Source organism: Falco peregrinus, chromosome 1 (genome assembly GCF_023634155.1).
Source record: "Falco peregrinus isolate bFalPer1 chromosome 1, bFalPer1.pri, whole genome shotgun sequence".
NCBI lineage: Eukaryota > Metazoa > Chordata > Aves > Falconiformes > Falconidae > Falco > Falco peregrinus.
The window spans coordinates 118,000,969-118,024,252 of NC_073721.1; the positions used below are offsets into that span (position 1 = coordinate 118,000,969).

At 46.2% G+C, this 23,284-nt stretch overlaps 2 protein-coding genes across 4 annotated transcripts in view; both read right to left on the reverse strand.

Moving 5' to 3' along the window:
• The window catches only part of CEMIP (cell migration inducing hyaluronidase 1), a 114,034-nt gene extending 92,984 nt beyond the window's left edge, over positions 1-21,050 (reverse strand). For 2 of the 3 annotated variants that reach the window (XM_055811275.1, XM_055811272.1), the window contains exon 1: positions 20,824-21,048. The gene's annotated coding sequence lies outside the window, so the exon portion shown is untranslated. Of the gene's footprint in view, positions 1-20,823 lie in introns of all 3 variants that reach the window. The other variant, XM_055811279.1, reaches the window with a different exon arrangement.
• Positions 1-23,284, reverse strand: part of LOC101918475 (cell surface hyaluronidase-like) — a 57,088-nt gene that overhangs the window by 29,170 nt on the left and 4,634 nt on the right. Inside the window, exons 5-18 of the mRNA XM_055795066.1 lie at positions 20,142-20,632; positions 19,413-19,974; positions 19,043-19,212; positions 18,560-18,748; positions 18,072-18,241; positions 16,954-17,163; positions 12,978-13,183; positions 11,330-11,399; positions 10,572-10,700; positions 9,485-9,570; positions 8,005-8,136; positions 7,849-7,884; positions 6,851-7,003; positions 5,122-5,299 (exon numbers count right to left, since the gene is read on the reverse strand). Of these exons, the coding sequence (XP_055651041.1) occupies positions 5,122-5,299; positions 6,851-7,003; positions 7,849-7,884; positions 8,005-8,136; positions 9,485-9,570; positions 10,572-10,700; positions 11,330-11,399; positions 12,978-13,183; positions 16,954-17,163; positions 18,072-18,241; positions 18,560-18,748; positions 19,043-19,212; positions 19,413-19,974; positions 20,142-20,632 (2,782 nt within the window). The remainder of the gene's footprint in view (positions 1-5,121; positions 5,300-6,850; positions 7,004-7,848; positions 7,885-8,004; positions 8,137-9,484; positions 9,571-10,571; positions 10,701-11,329; positions 11,400-12,977; positions 13,184-16,953; positions 17,164-18,071; positions 18,242-18,559; positions 18,749-19,042; positions 19,213-19,412; positions 19,975-20,141; positions 20,633-23,284) is intronic.

The following is a 23,284-nucleotide window of genomic DNA, read 5'->3' on the forward strand; positions in this document are numbered from 1 at the left end:
TAATCCCGGGAGATATTTTCACAAAAATGAGACTTTTTGAAATGCACCCACACAACCATGTATTCCTTGAAATCACACAGCAATAAACTGTGCGGTGACAAAAGGAAGAGGATGACTCAAAGGGCAGGGAAGTATTGGAAGATTATGAAATTTATTGAGGAATATCACAGCTGTGATCAAAGAAACAAAAATTATTAGACAGTGAATTTTCTCGTATATTTTCAATGGCTGCTCTAAACGGTTCTGAGTGCCATTTTTTTTCAAATTGTTCCTCCTAAAATCTTAGAAACCCTGTAAAAGTGACAGCAATTCTGAGAACTGGCTCTTGTGCACATACAGACTCATAGAATCATTTAGGTTGGAAAAGACCTTTAAGTATGGCCCCTGAAGAATTTTTCTAGGAAAGAAAAATATCAGGAAGCAGCATTATCCTCGTTATGCGTAGGCCTGTTTTCAAGATTTTTTGGTAGCTAAGTAAAAGAATTTGTCCTGATATGAAAGTCCAACAAAACAAGGAAACTGCAGATGTTCAGCTAAAAAGCATAGACTATTTTAATATCTGCAGAGAAAATTAATACAGTGTGTGATGATTAAGTTCTGAAGCAATCAAGAAAATAATTACTCCAGGTCAAGCACTCTGAATGAATCCTGCAGCAATGTGTATAAAAGCAGGCGGCATAAATAGCAACTGGATCACGCTGACCCAAAGAACTGTAATTTGTTTTATTTAGCCCAACTAATTTTAATTGGACTGTGCACATGAGTAAGAATTAGGGTCAGCACGCTTGGGCTGCAAGTTTGCTAAGCGCTTTAAAGGCTTTATTTTAACAATAATAAACAGAACAGATTTGGAGAATAGGAAGGTTATTGTGATTCTGAGTTAGGTGGAAAGTCCCATTGGCTTAAAAAGAATGAACCACTGCAGCATGAGCTACTTGCAGAATAAAAGCCTTTATTCCTTTAAAATTAAATTAGAGCCTAGAACCATTTTTCTGCCACCTTCTTGTCTGAGTCTTATAAACAAACACCGGAAGCAGTCTTATTTAAAGAAGGCTCAAAGACATGGAAATTTAAAGTGTATATAAAGTATATATAGATATGTAAAGTGTAAATAAATTTTTTTAGTGTTTCAAACCTTTTCTTACAGCAGAAAATTTTTGCCCAAAGGGGTACTTGGCAAAATAGGAGGAACCCAAAACTTGGGGGTTTTCCTTCATTTTAATTTATAAAAGAGGAGATATTAAAAAAACATAAACACTGTGCTCAAAGCTGCATCATTAGTACTTGGTGACAGTGCACTTGCGGAGATGAATCTTAAAACGGGCACTTCACTGGGGAGGAAAACAAAGTCTGTACTTCAAAACAAACCAAGGCACAGCCAGCACAGCTTACATTTGGTTAACACTCTCAGTGTTTCCATCCAGCAGCAGACAGTTTTGGTGCTAACGCTAATCTGATCTCTTAACATTCTCCTCCCGAAAGTCTGAAAGTCAGAAACAAAGTGGAAATGCCAACAAGTCATGTCACTTATTTTGTAAGTCTCAAGGTGACCTTACTTCTGTACAGTGCAGGACAGGGGCGCACTGAGTTTACAGCTACAGCTATGGCAACATGTATTTTTTTCTAAGTGAACACACATGAGCCAAGACTCAGCTCCTCAGGTATGTCCATATGGAGCCAGGAATGAGCTAGAAGAGGGGGCAGAGACAGGTCGTGTCTAGCTACCACACCACTATTCAGACTCCCAGTTTCCATTAGGTGTGGACTACCTGTGACTGATACGGTATAAAGGTTACTTGAATTACCTGTCTGAAGCCTGACAGGGAGATCTAACAGGTGATGGTTATGTGAGTACGTAACCTCTTAGGAATATGCTAACTCAACCTGTCCAAAGGCAGCACACCTAACACACCTGCAGAGAAGTCCTGAAGACTGCATCGCAAAGCACTTGCTATATTAAATATTAATAATGTACTGGAAAACATCCTAATAACGTGTAACTTCTCCTAAAATTCAAGTGTTGGCACAAGCTGCCAACAAAAGCTGTATTGCTGTTATCACTGTTACCATTTTAAGGAAACTACTTTCAACTAGCGTTGCAAACCTTCCTCTATACCACCCAAAGCCTCTGCTCCCGTCAGCATGGCTTTTATTCTGCTGGAGTGATGCAAGCTCTTCCCCTGCCAAGTTCCCTTTGGTCAGGAGTCTCTTTAGGGTTGGGTGCGGCTTTTTCTGCCCACTTTTTCAGGGGATAACAGGCTTGCACTTTAACTCAGTGTTTGCTTTTCTTTTTCCCATCACAAACTGTTTGCAAGCTTCTGCTTTGACACAGAAACCCAGCACTGAGACAACACAAGCTAAACATAGCAAAGGCAACATTAGGAAGCGCCCATCTATCTTAGCTAAGCAGGACTGCAATCCCATGGGAGTCGCTAAACCACAGCCAGGAGCCACTGCTGACCCCTCTGAGCTCTTCTGGGGGCCACAGATCCACCCAACACAGACCACTGGGATTTCTTTGTCACAGGGAGTTTCAGAGATGCCATAGTGTGGCACAGTGAGGAGTAGAATAGGCTTGAATCCTTCCTAAGCTCCTGGCTGCAGGGAAAAATAACCAGAGGGGCTACTAGCAACGGACGTGAACTGGAACAGTTTATGAGTCTTTTGCACCTGCTGGAGGTGGCCTTGTTCATGGGAGTCCAAAAGGTCACATGCAACCTCTTGTTCCTCACCTCACTCTACCAGAGCTGTGCAACAAAAGGACAGAGGGATGAATGGGCTGCTATTTTATGACTAAAAAGAGATACACCAGGTTTTCATAAGAAATTATGCACAAGTGTCCTGTTTGGGCATGGCTCTGTTCTGGACTGGGGCCATCTCCTTTGAGTGCTCAAAGTCCTACTGACTCACAGTAACTAGATTGACAGGAGACCACTATCATCAGTCATGCCCTCAGGTGGGTTAAGACCAACTACTGCTTCCACTGCTTTGAAATCACTTTTAAAAGGCACCCTTTCTAAAACAAACAAACAAGCCTAGCAAGAATGTTGCTATTGATAAATGCACAGTATCCTAATACGTGAGATTTGAGTTTGTCGGTGGAAAAGCACCTAGAATACTTTTTGTGGAGTGTACTATTTAGGTCTTCTGTTCTACTTGACTGTTATTTCATGCCAGAATTAAACAAGACCTGACTGGCTGTATTATTTTGTTGTCTAACCAATCTGCTGATTGGTCTGATTAATTATACAATTATTCCTTCAGCATGACTAATAGTTTTGTCATTACTATACAACTTGCAGTAATGTTTAATTTCTTCTCAAAAAACAACGGTAAAATGATTGTCCTTTAGGGAATTAGTACTTAGCTACCCTTTAAAGAGTAATAAAATGAAGCCTGGAGATGGAAAATTAATTAAAACTGTCTACAGGCTCTATCTTAACTAGTCAAAGACATATTGTCCCATATTAGCAATTAGCGACAAAACAATAAACTAACCGTGGTCCTTCAAGTCTGAAATCAGATTTAGCACATCTGGGTTCAATCCAGATGTAACAGAAAAGTGCTGGGATGCAGGTGGTTACAAACATAAATGGTTTTTAAGTTGGCAAAATACCAACTACAGAAATGGTATTTCTTGGAAATGGACATATAATAATTATTGGGATAATGTCATTAGGTTTTCTCTAATAGGCTGCCACTGACGCTGTACTATTTTCATTTGCTTTGCAGAAGTATTCAGCAAGTCTTCTGACCATTTTTACCTTGAAAGCCTCAGATCTTAAAGGCCCTGCAGTACTAAACTGCCTCTCAGTCAAAAAATGCTGGGATATTTAACAGGCTTATTGGCCTCAAATGGTGCAACTGTATTAAAAAGCTGCACTTTCAGCCAGTCAAGATGCAATCATCCCCTTGCTAATGTGTACAGATATCATCTGCCTGAAACCATTCTGTTGGACTGAGTCCTACAGCCATTACTGGAGGAAAGTTTCCACGCTTCCATCCCACCAATTGAACTTTTCATCATACATTTTTCTCTAAGCCCCCCTCCTTGGTTCCAGGTTGATTTTGTCATTCCTGTTCCCCTTGACCACCTTATAACCATTTCCCCAAGGGAGGACATAAAGAAGGTATTATTAGGTAAATTAGCCCTTCTTCTTGTTCCAAAGGTCCCTGAAGCATCTCAGGTAACTAAGACCTCTTTACTAAAATACACAGGAACTGTGTTTTCCTTAGAGGAGCTGTGACAGCAATCAACGTCAACCTTTCATGAAATACCCTCCTGTTGTTGGTCTGAAGTGTACCAGAGAGGGGACAGACAAACTAACTGCTTGCCAGAGGCAGTGGTATTAGTCAATCCCAGAGCAATGGAAATTTTCCTCAAGATAAAGCCAAACCTCAAGCCAAAGTTACTACAGTTCATGGACATCCTAACAAGCATGGACCTTGTTTGAAAAATGCTAAGGAGAGGTTATGATCCCTGGGAGCATGCCAGGTGGAATCTATCATTTCCTAAGCCAAGCGTGCAGGGCCATGATCCCTGCAGGAATCCAGAACAAGGACTGGAATTGCTCAGCATCCTACGGTTCCTGCCAAGGCAGAGATAGAGAGCCCCATTCTGCTGTCACCGCTCAAGGGAGGCTCCTGTGGTGCTCAACAGGAATTTCAGTGCTGACCCAGGAAGCTGGGTCATGGCTTTGCTTCTAAGTGCGTTTGCTATTTCTGCACAGGAGTTGTATTGCAGCTTACTGTCCCCTGACACTTCCTCCGTGTCCCTCAGAACCTCCAAGGCCAGGTCCTCACCAGGTCCTCAGTATATACAAGCTGGTAATGCCACACCAGCTAAAAGTAGTGTTCTGGGTCTCCTGGTTACAAGGTGAAACTTTCCTCTAATGCAGATTTTTTAATGTATGTCTGCCTAGGCATAAGATACTGTCACATTTTACTGGCTTATAAGTAACTTTAATTTTAAAAAAAGAAAAAAATTAAATCAATGGTATGTACCAACACAACATGTACCACTGCCTGGAAATTCCTGCTCTAGGGTAGATCCTTCACCACTTCTAAAAACTTCAAAAACTTGCACATCTAACAGCACACATTTCTGCTTTTCTTACTTACACTTTTCTCCATCAGGATCTGTGACAAATTATTCTGGGGGCTTATCTGCCAGGAGTTTTTCATGAAGAACCCGATGGCACTTGAGTGTCTATCAACAGTTGGGGTGAACTTCTTGAAAGTGCATTTTGCCATCCTGACAGGCCCATCATAAATCTGGAATCCACGAATAGGGAAGGTTCTGTGGGATTTAAAACAAAACACAGTCCTGTGTTAAAAGCCTGGGCAAACTCTGAGTCTGCTCTGGAAGGCACAGAAAAGTATTAACGAGTAGCTAAACCACCCTTCCCTTCCCAAAACTGAGATCTGGACACTCATCACACAGTTGACAAAAGATGAAACTCTGTTGAACATCCTTTACAGGATAAGGCTCAAGAGCCAAAAAAAAAAAAAAAAAAAAAAAAAAAAAAGACTCATCAGCTTGCCTAAGGCTTGTATGCTGGGGTAAAGCAGTTCAAAACCCTTGTCCTCAACCACCCAGGAGTTCATCGCCACAGGGAAGACCCAGAGGGCTGTGTGGCAGCATTGACATTAGGTTCCTTGTTCCAGGGCAGACGGGTTTCTCAGGAAAACATCAGTATGATTGAAAAAAAGGTATCAGTCACACTCCCTGGAGGCAAGTGCCTCCTTGGAAGCAAGTAGCAAGTGGCACAGCACAGTTTCACCTCTCCCTACAAGCCATGTCACACAAGATCCCTAACACCTAGTTCACAGCATTTCATACAGAAAAGCAGTTTCTGCAGTATCAGTCCATGGACAGGTTGTCAAGACATCAGCATTGAAGGAGACACCACTGGAGAAGAAATAATTCTTCTCCAATTTCCAGACCTGTTGTTTTAGTAGTTGGGTCTGGTACAACCCCTACATCCTGTTTTGCACTATGGGACAATGAAAGGACAGATATCAGACGTTTTGGCATATTCCTTTCCAAGAGTAAATTGCTTAAAAATATGATTAGAGCTTGTCTGAACTGCAAAGGAACTTTTTTGCAACTGCAATTATAATAACAACATGGATAATAACTGAGGATAGCTCTGGTTATTCTTGCTGTCCTACACAGATCCCATTCCTGGGTTACTTATGGCTGAGACATATATAGTCAGAACTGTGTGCGTGGCATGTCTGCTGAGTACTGCTTAATACTTAATGTTATACTCCTCATAGGGGGTTTAATAATTGGTGAGCATCACCAAAAACATACATTAGGGTAGAATTTAGGCTTGGGGAAGCACGTCTTGCCATGGGGATGTGGGCAGGTACTGTGGTTGCTAGACAGGAGGCTGTGCTGCTATCAAAATAGAAAATAGCATACAGCTATTGAGAGAGAAAGAAGATGCAATAATGAAAAATGGTTTATTCTTTGTCAAACCGGCCACGTTTGCCCAGCAATGCTGGCAGGAAGGACAGTGGCATGGGGTATGGGAGCTGTGCCGGCAGCTTGATGCTGGGCTACCGAAGCACTACACAACAGCCATTTGGTATCTTTCCGATTCTCTAACCCATTCTCCAGTGACTAATAAATTAAGCAGAAAATTAAATCAAACACATCCAGTCGAGAATGCTCTCAAGCTGTTGGCCTGAAGAGTGAGTTTATTCGGATGCTTATTATTTCTGGCCTGTATAATAATTTAAACACCTGGTATAGATTACTCGTCAGTAGTCACATTCATTCCTGAGGCTTTTCCTCTAGCTTACACTAACACCAAGAAGAAATGGCAGAAGAATAACTCACTTGTTTCGGGGCAGTGTTCTGTATTCTCCGTTTGCCCCTTTTCCCCAGTAGCTGTTTTGGCCTCCCTGGGAGCCAGTGTTGCTGCTTTCTCCAACAAAAATGGAGCGCGTAACCTCCAGGCTGGAGCCTTCGTCTGTCGGGAAAGTCCCATCACTACAAGCAAAGAAACACCAGGTAACAACTATACAGCATGGTGCAACTGATTAATTAACACTTCTAATTTTATCACAGACACAGTAGAATTCCTTTCTTAATTTTGAAAAAAGTGCGTGCACTGTTATAACAGTCTGCTTTAAAATTTCTATAGGAACCAGCAAGTTAGTGCCGAGGTAGCTCAGTGCTCAGGCATCAGTAATACAGAGAACTCAGTCTGGGTAAAACTAGCTCTACCTTATATATATATATACACATTTAATTGTTCTATACCGAGTAGCTTTATAAATTTTTAGCTACATTTCTGAAGCAGGAGCTAAATATCACTGATTCTCATTGACTGCAGTGGGCTTTGGATACAGCTTATTTTTGCAGGTCTTTGGCCAGAGGGGTTGAGATGAGAGCAGTAAGAGCACAGTAGACACCAGCAGAGGAGGCAGGAGACCTGCCGTGCCACCACCTGGGACCATCCCAGCCACCCCACCCTGGCAGCACACGAGTTACAGGCAATGCTGCTCCACCAGGCTACAGCAGAAGAAAAGTCTCCCCAAATTCAGAGCCAGATGTTTCCAGATGTTTAGTCTACTGGTTCAGGACCTACCATCCAAAAGGAAATATTCGGCAGTTACGATGTATTCCCCAGATGTGCTGAGGCAAAAAGAATGAAAGGCTAAATTGCCCCTTGTGTTAACGGCAGCCCAGGGAAGACTTGATGTGGTCTGGGAGGGAAATGTGAGGTTTTCTTGTGTCTTACAGTAATTACTAGGGGAGTGTCTCAGCTTCCATTCTTGAGCCTGTTACACTGGGGGAAAAAAGTGGGAAGAAGGTCCATTTTAAGAAATTACCTTGCCAGAGTGAGTCCAATTCCATTGTCTGAAAACCTGGGACAGAAGAAACACAATGGTGTAAATGATGAGGAATGTCTGCAGTGAGTTTGGCCTACAGGCCTATTCATGCCTGCTGTGAGGGGAATGATATAACACATAATTACAGTAACCTACCCCGAGTTGCGGAAAATAATGTCGCCGCCCCTGGCCCAAGCCCCATGGTCATTATTTTTAAAAGCAATAAGACCATCAATCACAGCAGGAACTCGCGGCTTTTCAGGATCAGCATCTTGATGTGGGTGAAACCTGAAGCAAGGAGCTCAGTTAATGTGGCACAGGAGACATAGGAACCGACCTCAGACAGAGGAGGTCGTGCCTGGCAGACCTCGTTTGGTTTCCAAGTATCGGCGTGATGGGCCTGGGAGGCGATACGCCCCGGATCAGTGTCAGGCCATTAGCTTGATTTCCTTTCTGTGCTTTGGTACAAAGCAGAGAACAAGAAACACTCATAAGGGTGAAATTCTGTTCCCAGCAAAATCAACAGGCGATTTCTCACTAGACTTCAATGGATCCACAGCTACTCCTTAATTTGATTCCGTGTGATTTAGAGGCATAGAGAATGTTTTTCCCAAGTCACTTGGGTCCTACAAGGCCAATTGAGAATCCCTGGGCTGATCCTAGAAAATCAATTAGGCTCTTTCAAGAATCTCATTCAGCAAAGACAACAGGGTAATTGGAGCTGCTTTCCTCGCATGTACAGACCAGACCTCCATATGCTTCTGTGTCTGCTGAAAGACAAGCTATCATATAAAAGGATTTGCCCTGGGAACTGGACACTTCTTAACTTCTTGCAAGCTATTTCTTGCCACGCTGGGTCTTAATAGTATATTTGTGCCATGTTTGGAAAAGAATCACCATTGCTTTGTCTGAGTCTACCCTCACCTTCTACTTTTTCCAGCTGATGTACTAAGGGATGTGCCTTCTCAGTGCCCAAGGGCGTGATCCTGGCAGGGAAATCTCACAAAGGGACACAAAGTCACCCTTTCAGTTATATGGGAGCATAATAACATGGCATCGATAGGGTATGATGGAGAAGGAAAAAAGCCCAGGCTTTACCAGGAGCGGTGGCTGATTTCTGCCACAGCCTCCTCACCCAGACCCATGGGGCTGCAGTGAGTGAGAAAATGGCCTTAATTTACCAGCTTCCACCCTGCGAAAGGGGACTCGGAGATCTTAAAGCAGTTACAAAAAGCTTTGAGGCCACGTCATTGTCCTCATTAATGCTAGACCAGTCTCAGCAGCCTCTTACATCATCTGTAAGTTGATATAAGATGTATGTTATTAAGTAATTAATAAGAATTGTTGGAGTTTACAAATGTGCCAATGGAGTAATGGGATCTGGATCCCCTTTCACGTGCTTCACTGCTTAGTCCTCATAACCCCAAGTGCACGCCTATCATTTTTGGTCAGCAATAACAGAAACGATTCAGTGCATAACTATGAAGTATTTGCCTCTGCACATCAGAGATAGCTTGTGTGGGTTTTTTTCAGATACTCCAGCCATAATGAGGCATTAATGATCTGCTAAATACAATCCAGAAGCCAAGAAGCAATACAATTATCCAAAAGACTGAGCCATACAGCATATGCTTACCTGGCATTATCGACAGTGAGATACTCTCTGGGATCTTCAGCATTGGCTCTTGTTGTCTTTACTCCTTTTCCAATAAACAAACCCGCCTGAAAACGCACGTGACTTCTATTATTTTAACAGACCACCCAACAGCGACCAGAGAGCCCAGATTTTTATCAATGAACGTGGGCAGCCAGTGCCTGCAGGCTGGGCTTTCACTTCCCTTTCGGTGTCACTTGGCACCACTCAGCATGACATTAGCACAGGATATAGCACACCGAAGTCAGGACAGAGCCTGCCCTGCCATATGTTATGCATCAGCATCTTGGGCTGTCTTCTGACCCAAAGCAAGGCACTGAACTCCCACTCTCTCTCTCTCCCTCACAGAAAGCAATAAAGGACTTTGCCAAGCTCTTGATAACTTTTTGGAAAAAGAGTGTTGTTAAGCAGTAAGGCTTTAAATAAAGAGTGACGAGTCCCCCGACAGTCAAAAGAGAACATGAGCTGCTGTAGCCAACTGAAAGGCTTTGGGCTAAAGCAGCAGCTGTCATGGACCAAAATGTAAAATATACAAGGCACAGAGAACAGCACTGATTTCAACCTAGAATCCTGAGAAATAAGTTAAAAATGCTTTTTATAGCTTACATTTTCTTGTCAACACTGTATTTGGGGGGGAAGTGTTTTTCTTGGAATTACCCTTCAATTTTTGGTCTTATTTTTGAAAGGTGATGAGCAAGCCCTGGCACAAACAACTTTTGTTCATCCCTATATGTCCTTGCACCACTGTGGCCAACAGAAATGCCCAGTATCCTGCCTGTCATTCCTTAAATCTCACTTAGTAGCAGGTGTACCTATGGGCTGGACATACCCCGTCTAACACAGGTAGCCCAGTGAAGTGCCTGAAATGGGACCCTTATTCTGCTTGGCTCCCTCTTCAATAATTAGAAAGAGCATCACCCCCAAAAGTCGATTGTGTTTCAATATAGTGTTAAAAGACATTTATCAAAGTGTAAGATGCCCATAATCATCTGATTTCAGAGCACCACACAGGGTCAGCCCTATGCCGTACTGTTATATTGACAGAAACGTATGAAAATCATCCACATGCCTTGAAGTTGGAGTGGACTCTGTTGTTGTAAAATACTCCCAGCGGGGTATGTTCAGCCTGTCCCTCTGGATATTGCCCCTCAGACTGTCCAGTAGGAACCCGGTGGAAGATGTACCATATCCCAACATCCTAAAAGACAAAGGAAGGTCCAAGAAATGGGACACTACAATTAACAATACAGGTAATTCTGGGGACTTAGGGTTTCCCACTGCGCTGGCCAGATTTCTAACCTGAGCCTGCCAAACCTGCCAGTCCCGGGGGACAACACACCAGCCCGTACTCTTACACCTCCCAACGTATCCTTTGCCACGTACAGTGGGTCCCTGGGGCGCACACACATGGGTTTTAAAAATGCATACAATGTGGGTGAAATTCAGGCAGATTGTAAGAAAACACAGGCTTTGCTATGCAGGCACATTAAACACAAATACGATTTGGGTAAACATCAGAGATAATAACAAGGAGAGAGTATATATTTATATATACACCTATAAAATTTTATTTAGCTATTAACTACTAATAAAAATCAACATCTGCTAAGAGACATCACACACTATTTCCAGCCACAGTTGTGAGAGAAATCACACAAACTGTAGGCAAATACTCGTTCTTAACAGGGACAAAGTTGCAGAAATACATATCCAAATTTTATGATGGCTTACTAAAAATTCATTGCCCTGACAGTTAATGACATCAATAAGAGCAGAATATATGGGAACTGGAGGCAAAGCATAGCTCTTGCCATTAAATGATTTTACCTGAGCACCAGCTGCTGCATTCTCTATTAGGTTGTTGTTTGGATTTGCAATCCAGAATGTGCTGACAGCCCTGAAAAATCAAAATCAAAATGATCCTAAGCAGTTACCAAACAGGAAGGGATACATTTTCATAGCGTTGCACTGGACTTGAGCCACAACTCTCCTATTGACTTTAAAACTCCACACAACCTTTTAATGATACTCTTTAAGGAAAAGAAACTATCTAGTAATGTCAGACATGGTCATTTATGGAGCCACATGCTGAACCTATTGTAAATTATATGAGACTTAACACAAAATCCATGCTCTGTTAAATGCAGCTTAAGGAAACCCAATGTCTTTTTTTTTCTTTTTTTTTTTTTTAAGCTAAGCAGCTTGGAGAATGTCTGAAAAGTGAACTGGAACTTCAGGGGCAATGGCAGGAGGTAGGGGATTCACTATGGATTTACAAAGTTTCTAGGTGGAAAACAAAACAAATGTCCTTGCAGATTGCAAATGGCTTGTTCAGCAGGAGATTAAGGAGGTATCACTTTGAAGGTTGTTCAAATAAGGAGTTTTTGCTTCAGTGGGAAGATCAATAGTGGCACAAACAGAAGCCGGGTATAGCTATGAAAACATTGTCATCTGTTGTCTTACTTCATTTGGTAACATCTTTTGCAGAAATAAAGACCACAGGTAAAAAAAAACCCACTGTAAACCTTTTCTTATGACCATACCAATGAATCTGATCATTTTAAGTAGACTCAATCATTTTTTTTATTCACCTTAACTACTACATAATCAAGAATCCACACTTGTTTGGATTAAGAGAACCACATTAATCTCCATTAACCATATAAGCAACCTTAGTATTTTGCAACAATAATTGCAATTAATTCATTTAGATTATTTACACAAATCATAATAAGTAGAGTTTGGCCATTGCATCCTTTTCCAGAAAATATGAAAATACAAATTTCCTTGGTTTAGCCGTGTTCGCAAACACCAGTCAGACTAGCACCTGTGTCCCTGAGTGGCCACATTACAGCTCATCAATCTCCAAAACAGAAGTTAACTTTGGTCAGCTATATCAGGATATTGTTTATTGTTAAATGATGCTCACTGTAGTTTATGCTAATCTCTGCATTCTCACTAAACCTCCTGATGTACTGTAGGTATTCATATACTTGTGTACTATTGACCAATTCCCTCTAGATGCTCCAGCCCCAGTTCTGCCCTGGTGAAAAAAGGCAAAACCTCCCTTTGCAGTGAGTGGTATCTTTGCCCGCCTATACCAGGGCTAAGGAACTTGCATTTATCGGACAGATTCCATGGAGCCTTCAACATCTTACTAAAAAGACTTTTGAAAGGGGTTCAGAAACGAGCAAAGTGCTCTAACACATTTATGATGCTCAGGAAACACCGACAGGAATAACCAGCAGCAAATACTCCTTGCTTGGGACTCAGGCAGGTGTTAACAGATGTCTTCACAAGCAAAAGATGGTCAATCAGCTAAATTCTTTTAAAATGAGAAATGGTAGGAAAAGCTACAAATTTTCATTTAATATCAAATAGCACCTTTCAAAAGTTTCACCACAGCATTCTTTGGGACCCAGCTATAAAGCCCAAGGTAGGTGCAAATCCTGAGTACAGCTCCTGGAGCACTTACATGCAGTTGGTGCTGGGCACCGGAATGTAATTCCCATAGACATGGCTGCGGATGGCAAGGCACATCGCCTCATTGCGATCTGAAGGCAAGATGGTCCCCGACCTCGTGAGGAGACCCAAGTTGTGATAAAATGTATTGCGCTGCTCCGTCCCGTCTTCAAGGAAGAAACAGTGCCCCAGAGTGTCATAGCCAATGGTGTCTTTTACCTGGAAAAAAGCATACAGGCCATAGATCGCGATGCTAACAGCAGTAGGAACTATAACTGGTGTGCTTTGCTCATCAATAAATTCCCAAAGTATGCACGGAGTGGGTTGGCCACCCCTCTGCACAGCGAGCAGTGCCTCCACAGGCATCAGTCCTGGAGCTAACTTGAACTACACGCAGTTTGCATAACTGTGGACTGATCTTCTTATACAGTGAAACTGCTATTAAAATTACTCTGAGGAAGATCACAGGCATAATTAAAGGAAAATTGCAAGATACTGGATTTAAAACCACCCTCAGCTCTAAGAGAGAATATTTGATTCAGTGTCATGGACTAAATAGCTGTGCAAAGATAAATGTGTCTCGTGATAAACCAACAAGTTGGAATGGTTAATTTAGAAATTTTCATGACTGCAACACTTCCCAAATAAAATAAGAAATTCTTTAAAATGCACCATGTGAAGTAATTTATATTAACGAGGTTTCTGTTCTTTCTCCTCCGCTCCCAGAAGGTGCAGGGCCACTTCATTCCTGTAATGATCAGCTTGGGCAGAGATAGTGTTTTACTCTTTTAGTCTATTTAATATTAATTGACATGCACAGGGATATTGCATTAAACCCTAATTTGACCAAGAGGACTTAGCACAAGCCTCCTTTGATGTACAGTCTTATGAAGATAAATTCACAAATCCTTCTTTTAAATGTAAATACTAAATCAGGCTAGCTAAAATACCAGCTATTTGTTACTAAACCTTACTGAAACCTTAACTTTGTACTCAAATGATCCCTGTCAGCATATTTATTCACTCTTCAGGCATACAAAATTCCTGTTGACGTCAGAGGTATGTCTCTGTAAGGCTGCAAGATTAACTAATATTAACCTACGTGGTTATTTTTGTATACAGAGGGATACTTGAACTAAATCCATTTCAGATTCATATCCTGTGATTTCCCCTTAATGGGCTGCAACTGTACATAACATCTGGAGTCACAAGCAGTATAGTCCCCATAGGTATATCTCTACTGGATTTCATTGTTTTCCTGGCAGTCAAACTTGTCATCTGCTGCTCTTGTCGCTGCCTCAATGAGGTGTTCAGGAAAGAGCCAGAAATCAGGCACAACACAACCAGGCACTCAGCTCCTAACCGATAGGGGTTTGGAAATCCACCGAGAGCCTGCGCGCAGGTACAGGAGCTGGGACTGAGCTGCCAGGAGGGCAACAGAGCGCCCACATGCATGCAGTGGTGCTGAACGCGTCCCTACCAGCTGAGTCTCAGAAATACAGATAGGAAATGGATTTAGACAAAAAATGCAAGTGTCCTCGCCAGCCTGCTAAGAACAGTAAGCCTGGCTACTTCTGCCCTTCCAAATGATGGGCAGAAGCTGTGCTAAGCAGGCCACGGAAGGCTATTTTTGGAAGGAAACTGTAACGACAGGCTGCTCGCTGGTTTAAACAGCATCACAATTGCAGAGTTTCGTTCTTCTCAATTTAGCTGAAGTTTGGCTAATCTGTGCTTCAGACAGCTGCATTAAAAACCAGCCTGGTATCTGAAACCAGATTTTAGTTTTAATTAATTCAATTAGTCACAGCTTCAAAGTCACATGGCAGCCCTGAAAACTTACATACACAAAACTATATTGATCACTCTCCTAGCCAGAAATAACATAATTTAAAGATCACTTACATTTGAGATAAGGGTCTGTGCCATTAGATTGAAACCCCAATATCTGATCAATCCTGGCATATCACGGCTTGGAAACAAGTCCACCTGCAGCACTGTGACAGCAGCATGTGCCAGCAGGAAACGCTGCCCACAACACAGGCTACAGCCCCGCCGGTGTGCCCAACACCAGCTGATTAATACGGCTCTAGACACTGAATTATATATATATAGCTCAGCAACACAATATAAGTGACCTTTACGCACTGCAACACTAGACATGAAAGACTACAGTAGCCTGCGTACACCTGATGCGTGCCAGGGCAGCCAGAGGCATGTCGCAGCCTGCTGCCCAGCCGCCCCCAGTAACCCAACCGGGGGCACCGCTGCCGCGGGCTGGCGTAGTCACACAGCCCTGGCACACGGGAGCGGCAGGTGGGAGAAGGGGCTGGCAGACGGTGCTGCATGACCTATACACGGCATACAAACCACAGCGCTCCGTGAATGTACTTCTAAAATTACATCCTCTAAACGCTCAAGACAGGAGGGGGGAAAACCCACCTATCTGGTTTACTCTGCCTCAAGGGGTGAAGTTTCATAGTCTGATGCTGAAACAGGTACCCGTCTACGTTATTTAACTGCTTTGCTCTGATACATGTGCTCTTCTCTGGAACTGCAAATTATTTTAATTTATTTTAAAGCCAGGCTTTTTATTCAATTTTAATTACTCTTTATCTTAATGACTGAAACTATTGAAACCACACGATTCTTCCACAGAATCGCATATTTAACCTACTAATCTATTCACTGATTTCTGGACTCAAAGCCCTCAGCAGTCACATGCGATGGAAATGGATCTCACGCTTGGATTCTTGATTTCACAACCATCGCATCCCAAACATCCAGATAAACCCCTGACAACCTTGCTTCTGATAAAGAGCAAGACTATACACCATTCTTTACAGGGCCAATATTAGTATAAGGCTTATTTTTTCATCCCAGGCAGGTTCCTCCAATTCCAGAGGTTTAATACCAACAGGAGGAGAAAGTGAGTTAAACTACATCCACACATTGGGCAAGTCTCCTGCCACCTAAGGGCTCTGTACACAAAAGCAGGCTCTACAGCCAGAGTAAATCACGTACATGAGAAGGGTATCAATAATTTTGAGTGATCTGGACAATACAAATCCAGTTTAGGATACATGAAAAGTGCTCCCAGTTGTACAAGTCCAGCATTGCATTTCCATGAATACATTCCCTTGGGGGGACTCTTTCACACAAGGGTCCCACCAGAGTGCATCTATGTTATGTCTTACACAGCTTTATGTCCAGGGTTGAGAAAAAGTTGTCAGGAAGAACACGGGAGGTTGTAGATAGTTCAGGGAGTGTCTCTGCCTGAGTACACACCAGGTGAATGAGGAAATGCCCACAGACACCAAAACACCATTCCAGGTCCTGCAGAGCACACAGCAACTGCGCGTGTCAGGACTGGAGCGGGAATCTGTCTTTTCCAGCTGGGACACGTATGTCTTTTTTGTGGTTGTTTTATTTTTCTTTTTTTTTTTTTTTTAAGTTCCTCTGCACAATGCCCTTGTGAGGATCCAGGTCAAAGACAAGTTCCTGAGGGCTTTCCTGGCACTGACAAGCCGTTGGGATCTGTCCCTCTCATATTTCATTCTCTTTGTCATGCGAATATTGTTTGATATACTTCACAGTGCCCTGACTCAAACAATCCCTGTCTTTTTTACCTCCTTTGCAAATGAGAAGTCCGTTGCTTCACTCAGGTCCACTTAAAGTCCATCATTTTGATTTTGAATGAAAGTTCTTACTACCACAAACTGCCCAGAATAACCATGGCAAAGATTGCACTATATCTGATCACACCTTTAATAATACTAAGCAGGCAGTACTAAGAACCTGAAATTTATTGCAAAGAGCAACAGCCCTAACCTGAACACCACTCAAGTGAAGCTAACAAGTTGGGATGTTTCTCGGGGAAAAGATACCTCATTTCAATATTCTGATTTCTCTTTGCAACACACTTGGCTTTTACTGTTTAGCAGTGCCTAAGCAAAGAAATGAACTTTGTACTAATAAAATATGTCTCCTACCAGAAGGCCATGAGTTCCATGTATGGCAACACACCTAGAGAAGCAGTGGTGGATAGCCAGGTTATCAAGGTACGTTGGGCGTTCATACCCTCCTCTCTCATCCACATCCTCGGCCAAGTGGAAATGCACAGGGTAACTGCCCAGGATTTGCTGCCCCATATTTTTTAATTCCACTCCTGACATGTGAACAGAGCTAAAATTCCTTAGGATCTGTTGAGACAAACGTAGATCCAAGTAAGGCATTAAAATATAAACACACGCAAAAGGAAAACCACTTCTTTTTTTACCCCCTTCTCTCTCATTAGGCAATATGTTTGCAGAACAAACCTGAGCCTGATCCCCGAAGGAGATGTCAGCTCCCTGCTCTGACTCAGAGCAGCACAGCACCTGCAGAGCAGTGTGCCAGCAGCTGCGCACCTCTGGGCATGGGGCTGCCAAGGAACAGCTGCCAGGCAGCATGCATGGTGTTTAGCAACAGTAGTGTGTGACACAGCTACAGACAAGGTACAGACAGGGGTAGCATTTACCACCAGGGTCTATTTCCTGGTAACTATTCTCTGTCAAGTGATTTTAGGTCAGACCTGCACAGCTTCTCGGATTCCACCAACAGGTAGAGGAGTAATTTCACACAAAGCCCCTGCAACAGAAAGACTTTGCACCTCCACCAGCAACACATGGGACAACCAAGAGGAGGCAAAGCACAACAGGGTGAGATTCAGAGCTTCCCTGAGTCATGAAGGGAGCAGGTTTGCTCTGCGGGAAGCACAAGTTCTTCAGCGACACCTCGTGTACCATGCAACTTCCCATTGTTCCCACTGACAGCGATGCCGCTGAAGAATCCCCTCTAGCCCGAGGAAGGGTATGCTTTTGCATACACAGTGAAGAAAATGGGACAGACTTGTTGCAAATCTAGTTTTGCAAAACAGGCCAGTGAACTTTTCCCTCCTTCATAGACAAGTATACTTCACACACACACACACACACACACGCTCACACCCCACCCAGGACACAACGGTAGTTTCATGCATTATATTTGCTTGTTTACAGACCAGGAGAGGAACTCTCTGAAACAACCTGCTCTGAGCCACCTGCAGGCACATGCATTAAAACCAACTTACTTTAATATGTCCTCCAAATGTATCGAAGGAGAAAAACTGGCATTGATTTTGTCCATAACAGGAGTCTTCCATTTCTCCTTGAATAAGTATATTTCTAGTCAGAAGACCAACCTCTGCCCTCATATCGACACCATCTATGACTTCTCCAATGTGAAGATAAAGTGGGCTGCCTGTGAAAATCAGAGACCTTTTTAGTCAGGGTGAGCACAGCATCTTCATTATCACATTTTTCTAAGCAAGCGCACACCTTTCATTTAAGGCATCACCAAGCCTGGGGCCATGCCCAGTTGTTAGCATCTGGTCCCAGAGGAGACCAGCGCTTCCTCTGTCTTCTAAAAACAATTGCTGCCACTGCTGCCTCTGGTCAAACTTTCAAGTCCCAATATAATATTGGGGCTTTCAGCTCTCGTATGTGCCCATGTGTTTATGGGACAAAAACTAGCTAAAAAGACAAGTAGACGGAGTAGCTCGATAAAAATATCTCATACCATCAATTTTCACTTGATTGCTTTTACATTCAGGGCAAGGAAGGAGATTAAACTCTTCAGCCTGGTGCATAGAGTAATCTGTGCTGGCAACGACGATCCGGTCGCCAGGTAACCAACTTGTAACCTCATCCACCAAATGAAGAATTATTCCTTTGGACACTTCCACTTTGAATCCATTATGAGGCACCCCTGGAAAATGAAGCAATCAACTATTTTGATAATTGTATGATATCTGTAAAAGAGCATACCAATTTAATTTTTATCTAGATGGCTCGGCGTGTGATAGAAGTGCTCTAGCTGTTAAATACGTCAGTGTCATCTCTTCATAGGCTACTAAAACGTGACTTTGTGGGAGCGTTGCTGTTAGCTGGGCCACCATCCACATGAGCAAGAGGCTGTGGCGTTATTACCGTTGTTGGGATTCACGGCAGCCAGAGAAGAGCAAAGCAACAGAAGAGAAGTGATTGTCAGGGAAGACTAAACCTTTTATCCATCCACTGAAGGCGGTCACAGTAAAGCGGGTGCCATCGTAGGTGAGGAAATCCCGCTGGGCTACGGCTAAGCCCGTCGTCCCGCTCCCGCGGTACTCCCGTCTGTCCTCCGCGGTGGCGAGCTGGTCCCCGCCCAGGATGCCCACCAGCGCCCAGGGCTGCCTGCAGGAGAGCGGGACGGAGCAGACGAGTGACCCCGCGGACCCGCCATCCCCCGGAGCTGGGGCGGGCAGGGAGCCCGGGGTTCCCCCCCCACCCCCGCAGCCGCGGTCGCGCCCCTCGGGCGGGCCCAGCCGCGGGCAGCGGCGGCGCGGAGCTGTCCATGGTGGCCGGGCCGCCCCCCCGCCCGCCGCCCGCCTCACCTGTGGCCCAGGCGGGCGATGTGCCGGCTGCCCAGGCGGTCCCGCAGCAGCAGCCGCGTCGCCGGCGTGAGGCTGCGGGCGGCCGAGTCCCCCACGGCGGCCGCCACCACGCTGCCGGGGGCCTGCAGGGCCAGGAAGGCGCGCAGCCGCCGGCACTCGCCGGGCCGCAGGTGGGTGTCGAAGCGCCCCGCCGCCAGCACCCGCGCCGTGCCGCCGTCCAGGACGCGGAGGTTGAGCCCGCGGCTGCCCCACCGCTTCTCGGAGGAGTAGGGGCCGTGGCGGAGCCCGCCGGGGTGCAGCGTTCTGTCCAGCAGGGTCCAGGAGCGGGGCCGCCGGCCGTGCAGCTCCAGGACGCCGCCGCGACCCACGCCCACGAACTTCTGCCCGAAGCCCTCCACGGCCGCCCCCTCGGCGGCTCGCCCGTACAGTGAGATGGTGGCCCGCGAGCCGTAGGGGCAGCGCTCCGAGCCGATGTGCAGCTCCCCGCCGTCGTGGATGAGGATGTAGCGGGCCCGCAGCGTGATGGGCGGCCCGTGGGGGCGGTCGGCGAACACCAGCCTCCCTGGTGGGCAAGGGGAGAGGAGCGGGGCTGGGGGCGCGCTCCGCCGGGGGCGGGAGGTGCCACCCGCCGGCAGGTCCAGCGCCCCCCCACTCCCCCCACCCCGGCCCCGCAGCGCCCGGGCTCCGGCAGCAGCCGGCAGGCCCGAGGGGGCGGGCAGCCCCGCTTACCTCCGTCGCGAATGACTAGAGAGTGGAAGGCGGCGGAGCTCTCGAGGCGCAGGGCCGCCCCCCGGCCCACCACGGCGGTGCGGCTGGTGTTGGAGCCGGGTCGCCACGGGGCGAGGTGCGGGTCGGCCTCCGGGCAGGGCCCTGCAAGAGACGGGCGGCGGCAGCGGCGGCGGCGGCGGCGGGGGGGCGGGAGGGGCGGGAGGGGGCGCGGTACCGACCTGATGCGCTGCCGCCGCTCGCTGCTCCCCGACGCGTCCCGCGGAGGCACCGGGACCGGCGCCGGGTCCGGCGCGAAGGGCAGCAGGAGCTGTGCCCCCCCGGGGGCTCCCCGCGGCCGGCGCTCCCGCAGCCGGTACCTGCCGCCCGCAACACGTGCGCGGAGCCGGCTCCTTCGCCGCGGCTTTGCACGGAGCCGGCGCACAGGCACATTTTCCTTTAGATGTGTTTCGGCGCTTCTTTTCCTTCTTATTTCCACACACACCCCCCCCCCCCTTCACTTAACGTAGTCAGCCCGAAAACAGAAATTCCTCCCCCCTTCCCAGCTCCATACAAGCCCGGACACGGCGAGGCAACCACAAACAACAGCAGTACGAACAGAGCCGGCGAGCCGAAAACCCCAGCGGCAGATGGACGAGAAGCACCGGCGGGTTCCCAACGCCGGCTGCAGACACCGCTTACTTACCCCGGCCGCGCCGAGCCGCAAACTTTGCGCACCGCCTCTCGGGACTGCCGGCCCGGGCTGCTGGGCACCCCGGCTGGGGCGGCAGGGCAGGGGCAGGCAGGCGCAGGCAGCTCCCGCTCCTCCGCTCCGGCTGCCTCCCCTCTGCCTCCCTATTTATATCCATCTCCCAACCGCTGGCGGTGCCCGCACTGTTTACAGCAGCGGAGCTGCTGGCTCCTCCCAGCCGGGGACGATCCCTCCAGCCTGGACGTATATCTGCGACGGCGCCCAGATGCCCGGGGCCGGGGCAGCCCCGCTACCCGCACGCAAAGCTCCGAGCGCCTGGGGGCTGCGGGCGCCCCGCAGGGCTCCCCGGGGAGCGGGGGTGTCAGCCCGCGGGGGCTCTGTGCTGGCCCATCTGGGCTCCGAAGCCCCATGCAAAGCCTGCGGCTGGGGCACCAGCAGCCTCCCCCGGGAAGGGCAGGGGGGTGACCCGATGTGGTCACCGGGGCTTGGCTTGCCTTGGCCCTTCGTGGGAGGCAGCTGAGCCCTCGGGCACTTTCCCGTGGGGGTGTTTTGCCCCGTGCTTTCCCGCATCTGGCAGGTCTATGGAGAACACTGCAACCCGGCGGCTGCAAAAGTTCCCCTGACAGTGGGCCAGCGGAGAGATATCGGCCACTCTGCCTCCCATGACCAAATCAACCTGCAGTCAGAGCCTGCAGTGAAAGAGGAAAAGCCTTAGAAGGTGCTCTGACACGATACAGCCTCAAAAGAAGCCACGTACTTTTAGCCGTGTGGCCTGGGACTGTGTTCCCAGCTTTCACAGGTTCCTGTCTGGACTCCTGTCTCAGTGCATGCAGCACTGCCTAGGGAAGCACCATCACACACTGGCTTGTTTTCCATGAACCAGAACACCGTGTTATAGGCTCTAAAATGCAGCACAACTGAGCTTCATTTACACATACAGGCAGGTAACTGCTTACTGCGGCCACCACCTTCTCCCTCTCAGAGTCTACACATAATCCATTATCCCCTCTGCAGCACCCAACATCCAGAGAGGACAAGCCAAAAGCGGGCAGGCAACAGTGCCAACCACCGCTCCTGCCCAGGGCCAAAGCCAAAGAGGTGCAAAGCCACAGGTGCTGCCGATCTCAGAGACATTTGTGTACCATCATCTGGTCAAACTGTTCCAATCTGTCACCTCTGAAATTTATTCCAGTGCAGGATTTCTTCTGACGGAGGACACAAAGAGGCTATAGTCATGTTAATAAGGAGCAAGTGCTGTCAGACAAAATATGGGAACAGACTGGAAGCAGGGGGGTGGGTGAGGGGCACGGCCATGCCCCATGCTCCAGACAACAGCTCTGGAGAGGGAACCAGGCTCGCTTGTGTGAAACAAAACCCATCCGCTCTCTTACACCCCGTCCTGGGACCCAGAGAATTGCTGTATCTGAAGATAAACATCCAGCCTAGAGAAACAAATCCCAATATCATTCCTTCATTTCAATGCTCCATAAATACAGCGAAACATTAGAGCTGCCACCTTTGATACCAGCTGTTCATCTATCATTTAGTGCTGGCACTTCTATTCCTGTCTCAAATAGCTTTTGTCATTTTCCTTCCAAAAAAGCAGCATTAGTCAGCATTGTGCCTCCTTCTTATCTGAATATGACATATATGAATGCAGGTCATGGGAAAGCAGAGCTATTATCAAAGGTACAGGAAACTATGCTCAAATATTTTTTGGAGAAAGATTTATCTGCCGGTGGAAGTTTCAGGCAAGACAAGACAAATATGAGTATTTTGTCTTAAAACACACCCAATTCTCTGAATTCAGTGACTCCAGAAGTGCAGAATTTCAGGTAGAAGAGGACTCCAACCTTAATTCTAAACCTGCTGGGGCCCTAGAAATCTCATACATAATTTTTTAAAATATTTGCTTGGTGCAAAAGATTTTGTGGACCTACAATCTAAATAAAAGGTAACAACGATTAATCTAACATAGTAATAGTGGAAACGAATATAAAACAGGCTTTGGTTAGCGCTAAGCTTTGTGCAGGCCTCATGAAATGACCAGCAAAGCCAAAGCCACTCCAGTTTAGGTAGGGGTTTTCCTGAACAAGAACCCCAAATTTTTACAGCACAAACGCTGTTTAAATCCTTCAAAGCCATTTTCCCTCTGTAGCTTCAAAATCCACAGAAATAAACCAGCCCGATTCTTTTTCTGAAGGAATTACTTTCTGGTAAATGATTTCAGCACCATTTCCCCCTGCATTAAGTTTTTAGTGGCCTGAGGAAGAAAAGTTCAGTGTAAATGAGACTAGACACAGCATCCTGGCTTTCTAAAGATTCCTCTCTTTTTTAAGGAAAACACAGATGCGCCTATTGCTGCCTGCAGTTTGGTGCTCGGGAGCTAAACTGTTTTCCTTTCACTCTTTCCTAATTTCAAGACAATTTTGGTTTTGCAGCAGCAGCGGTGCAA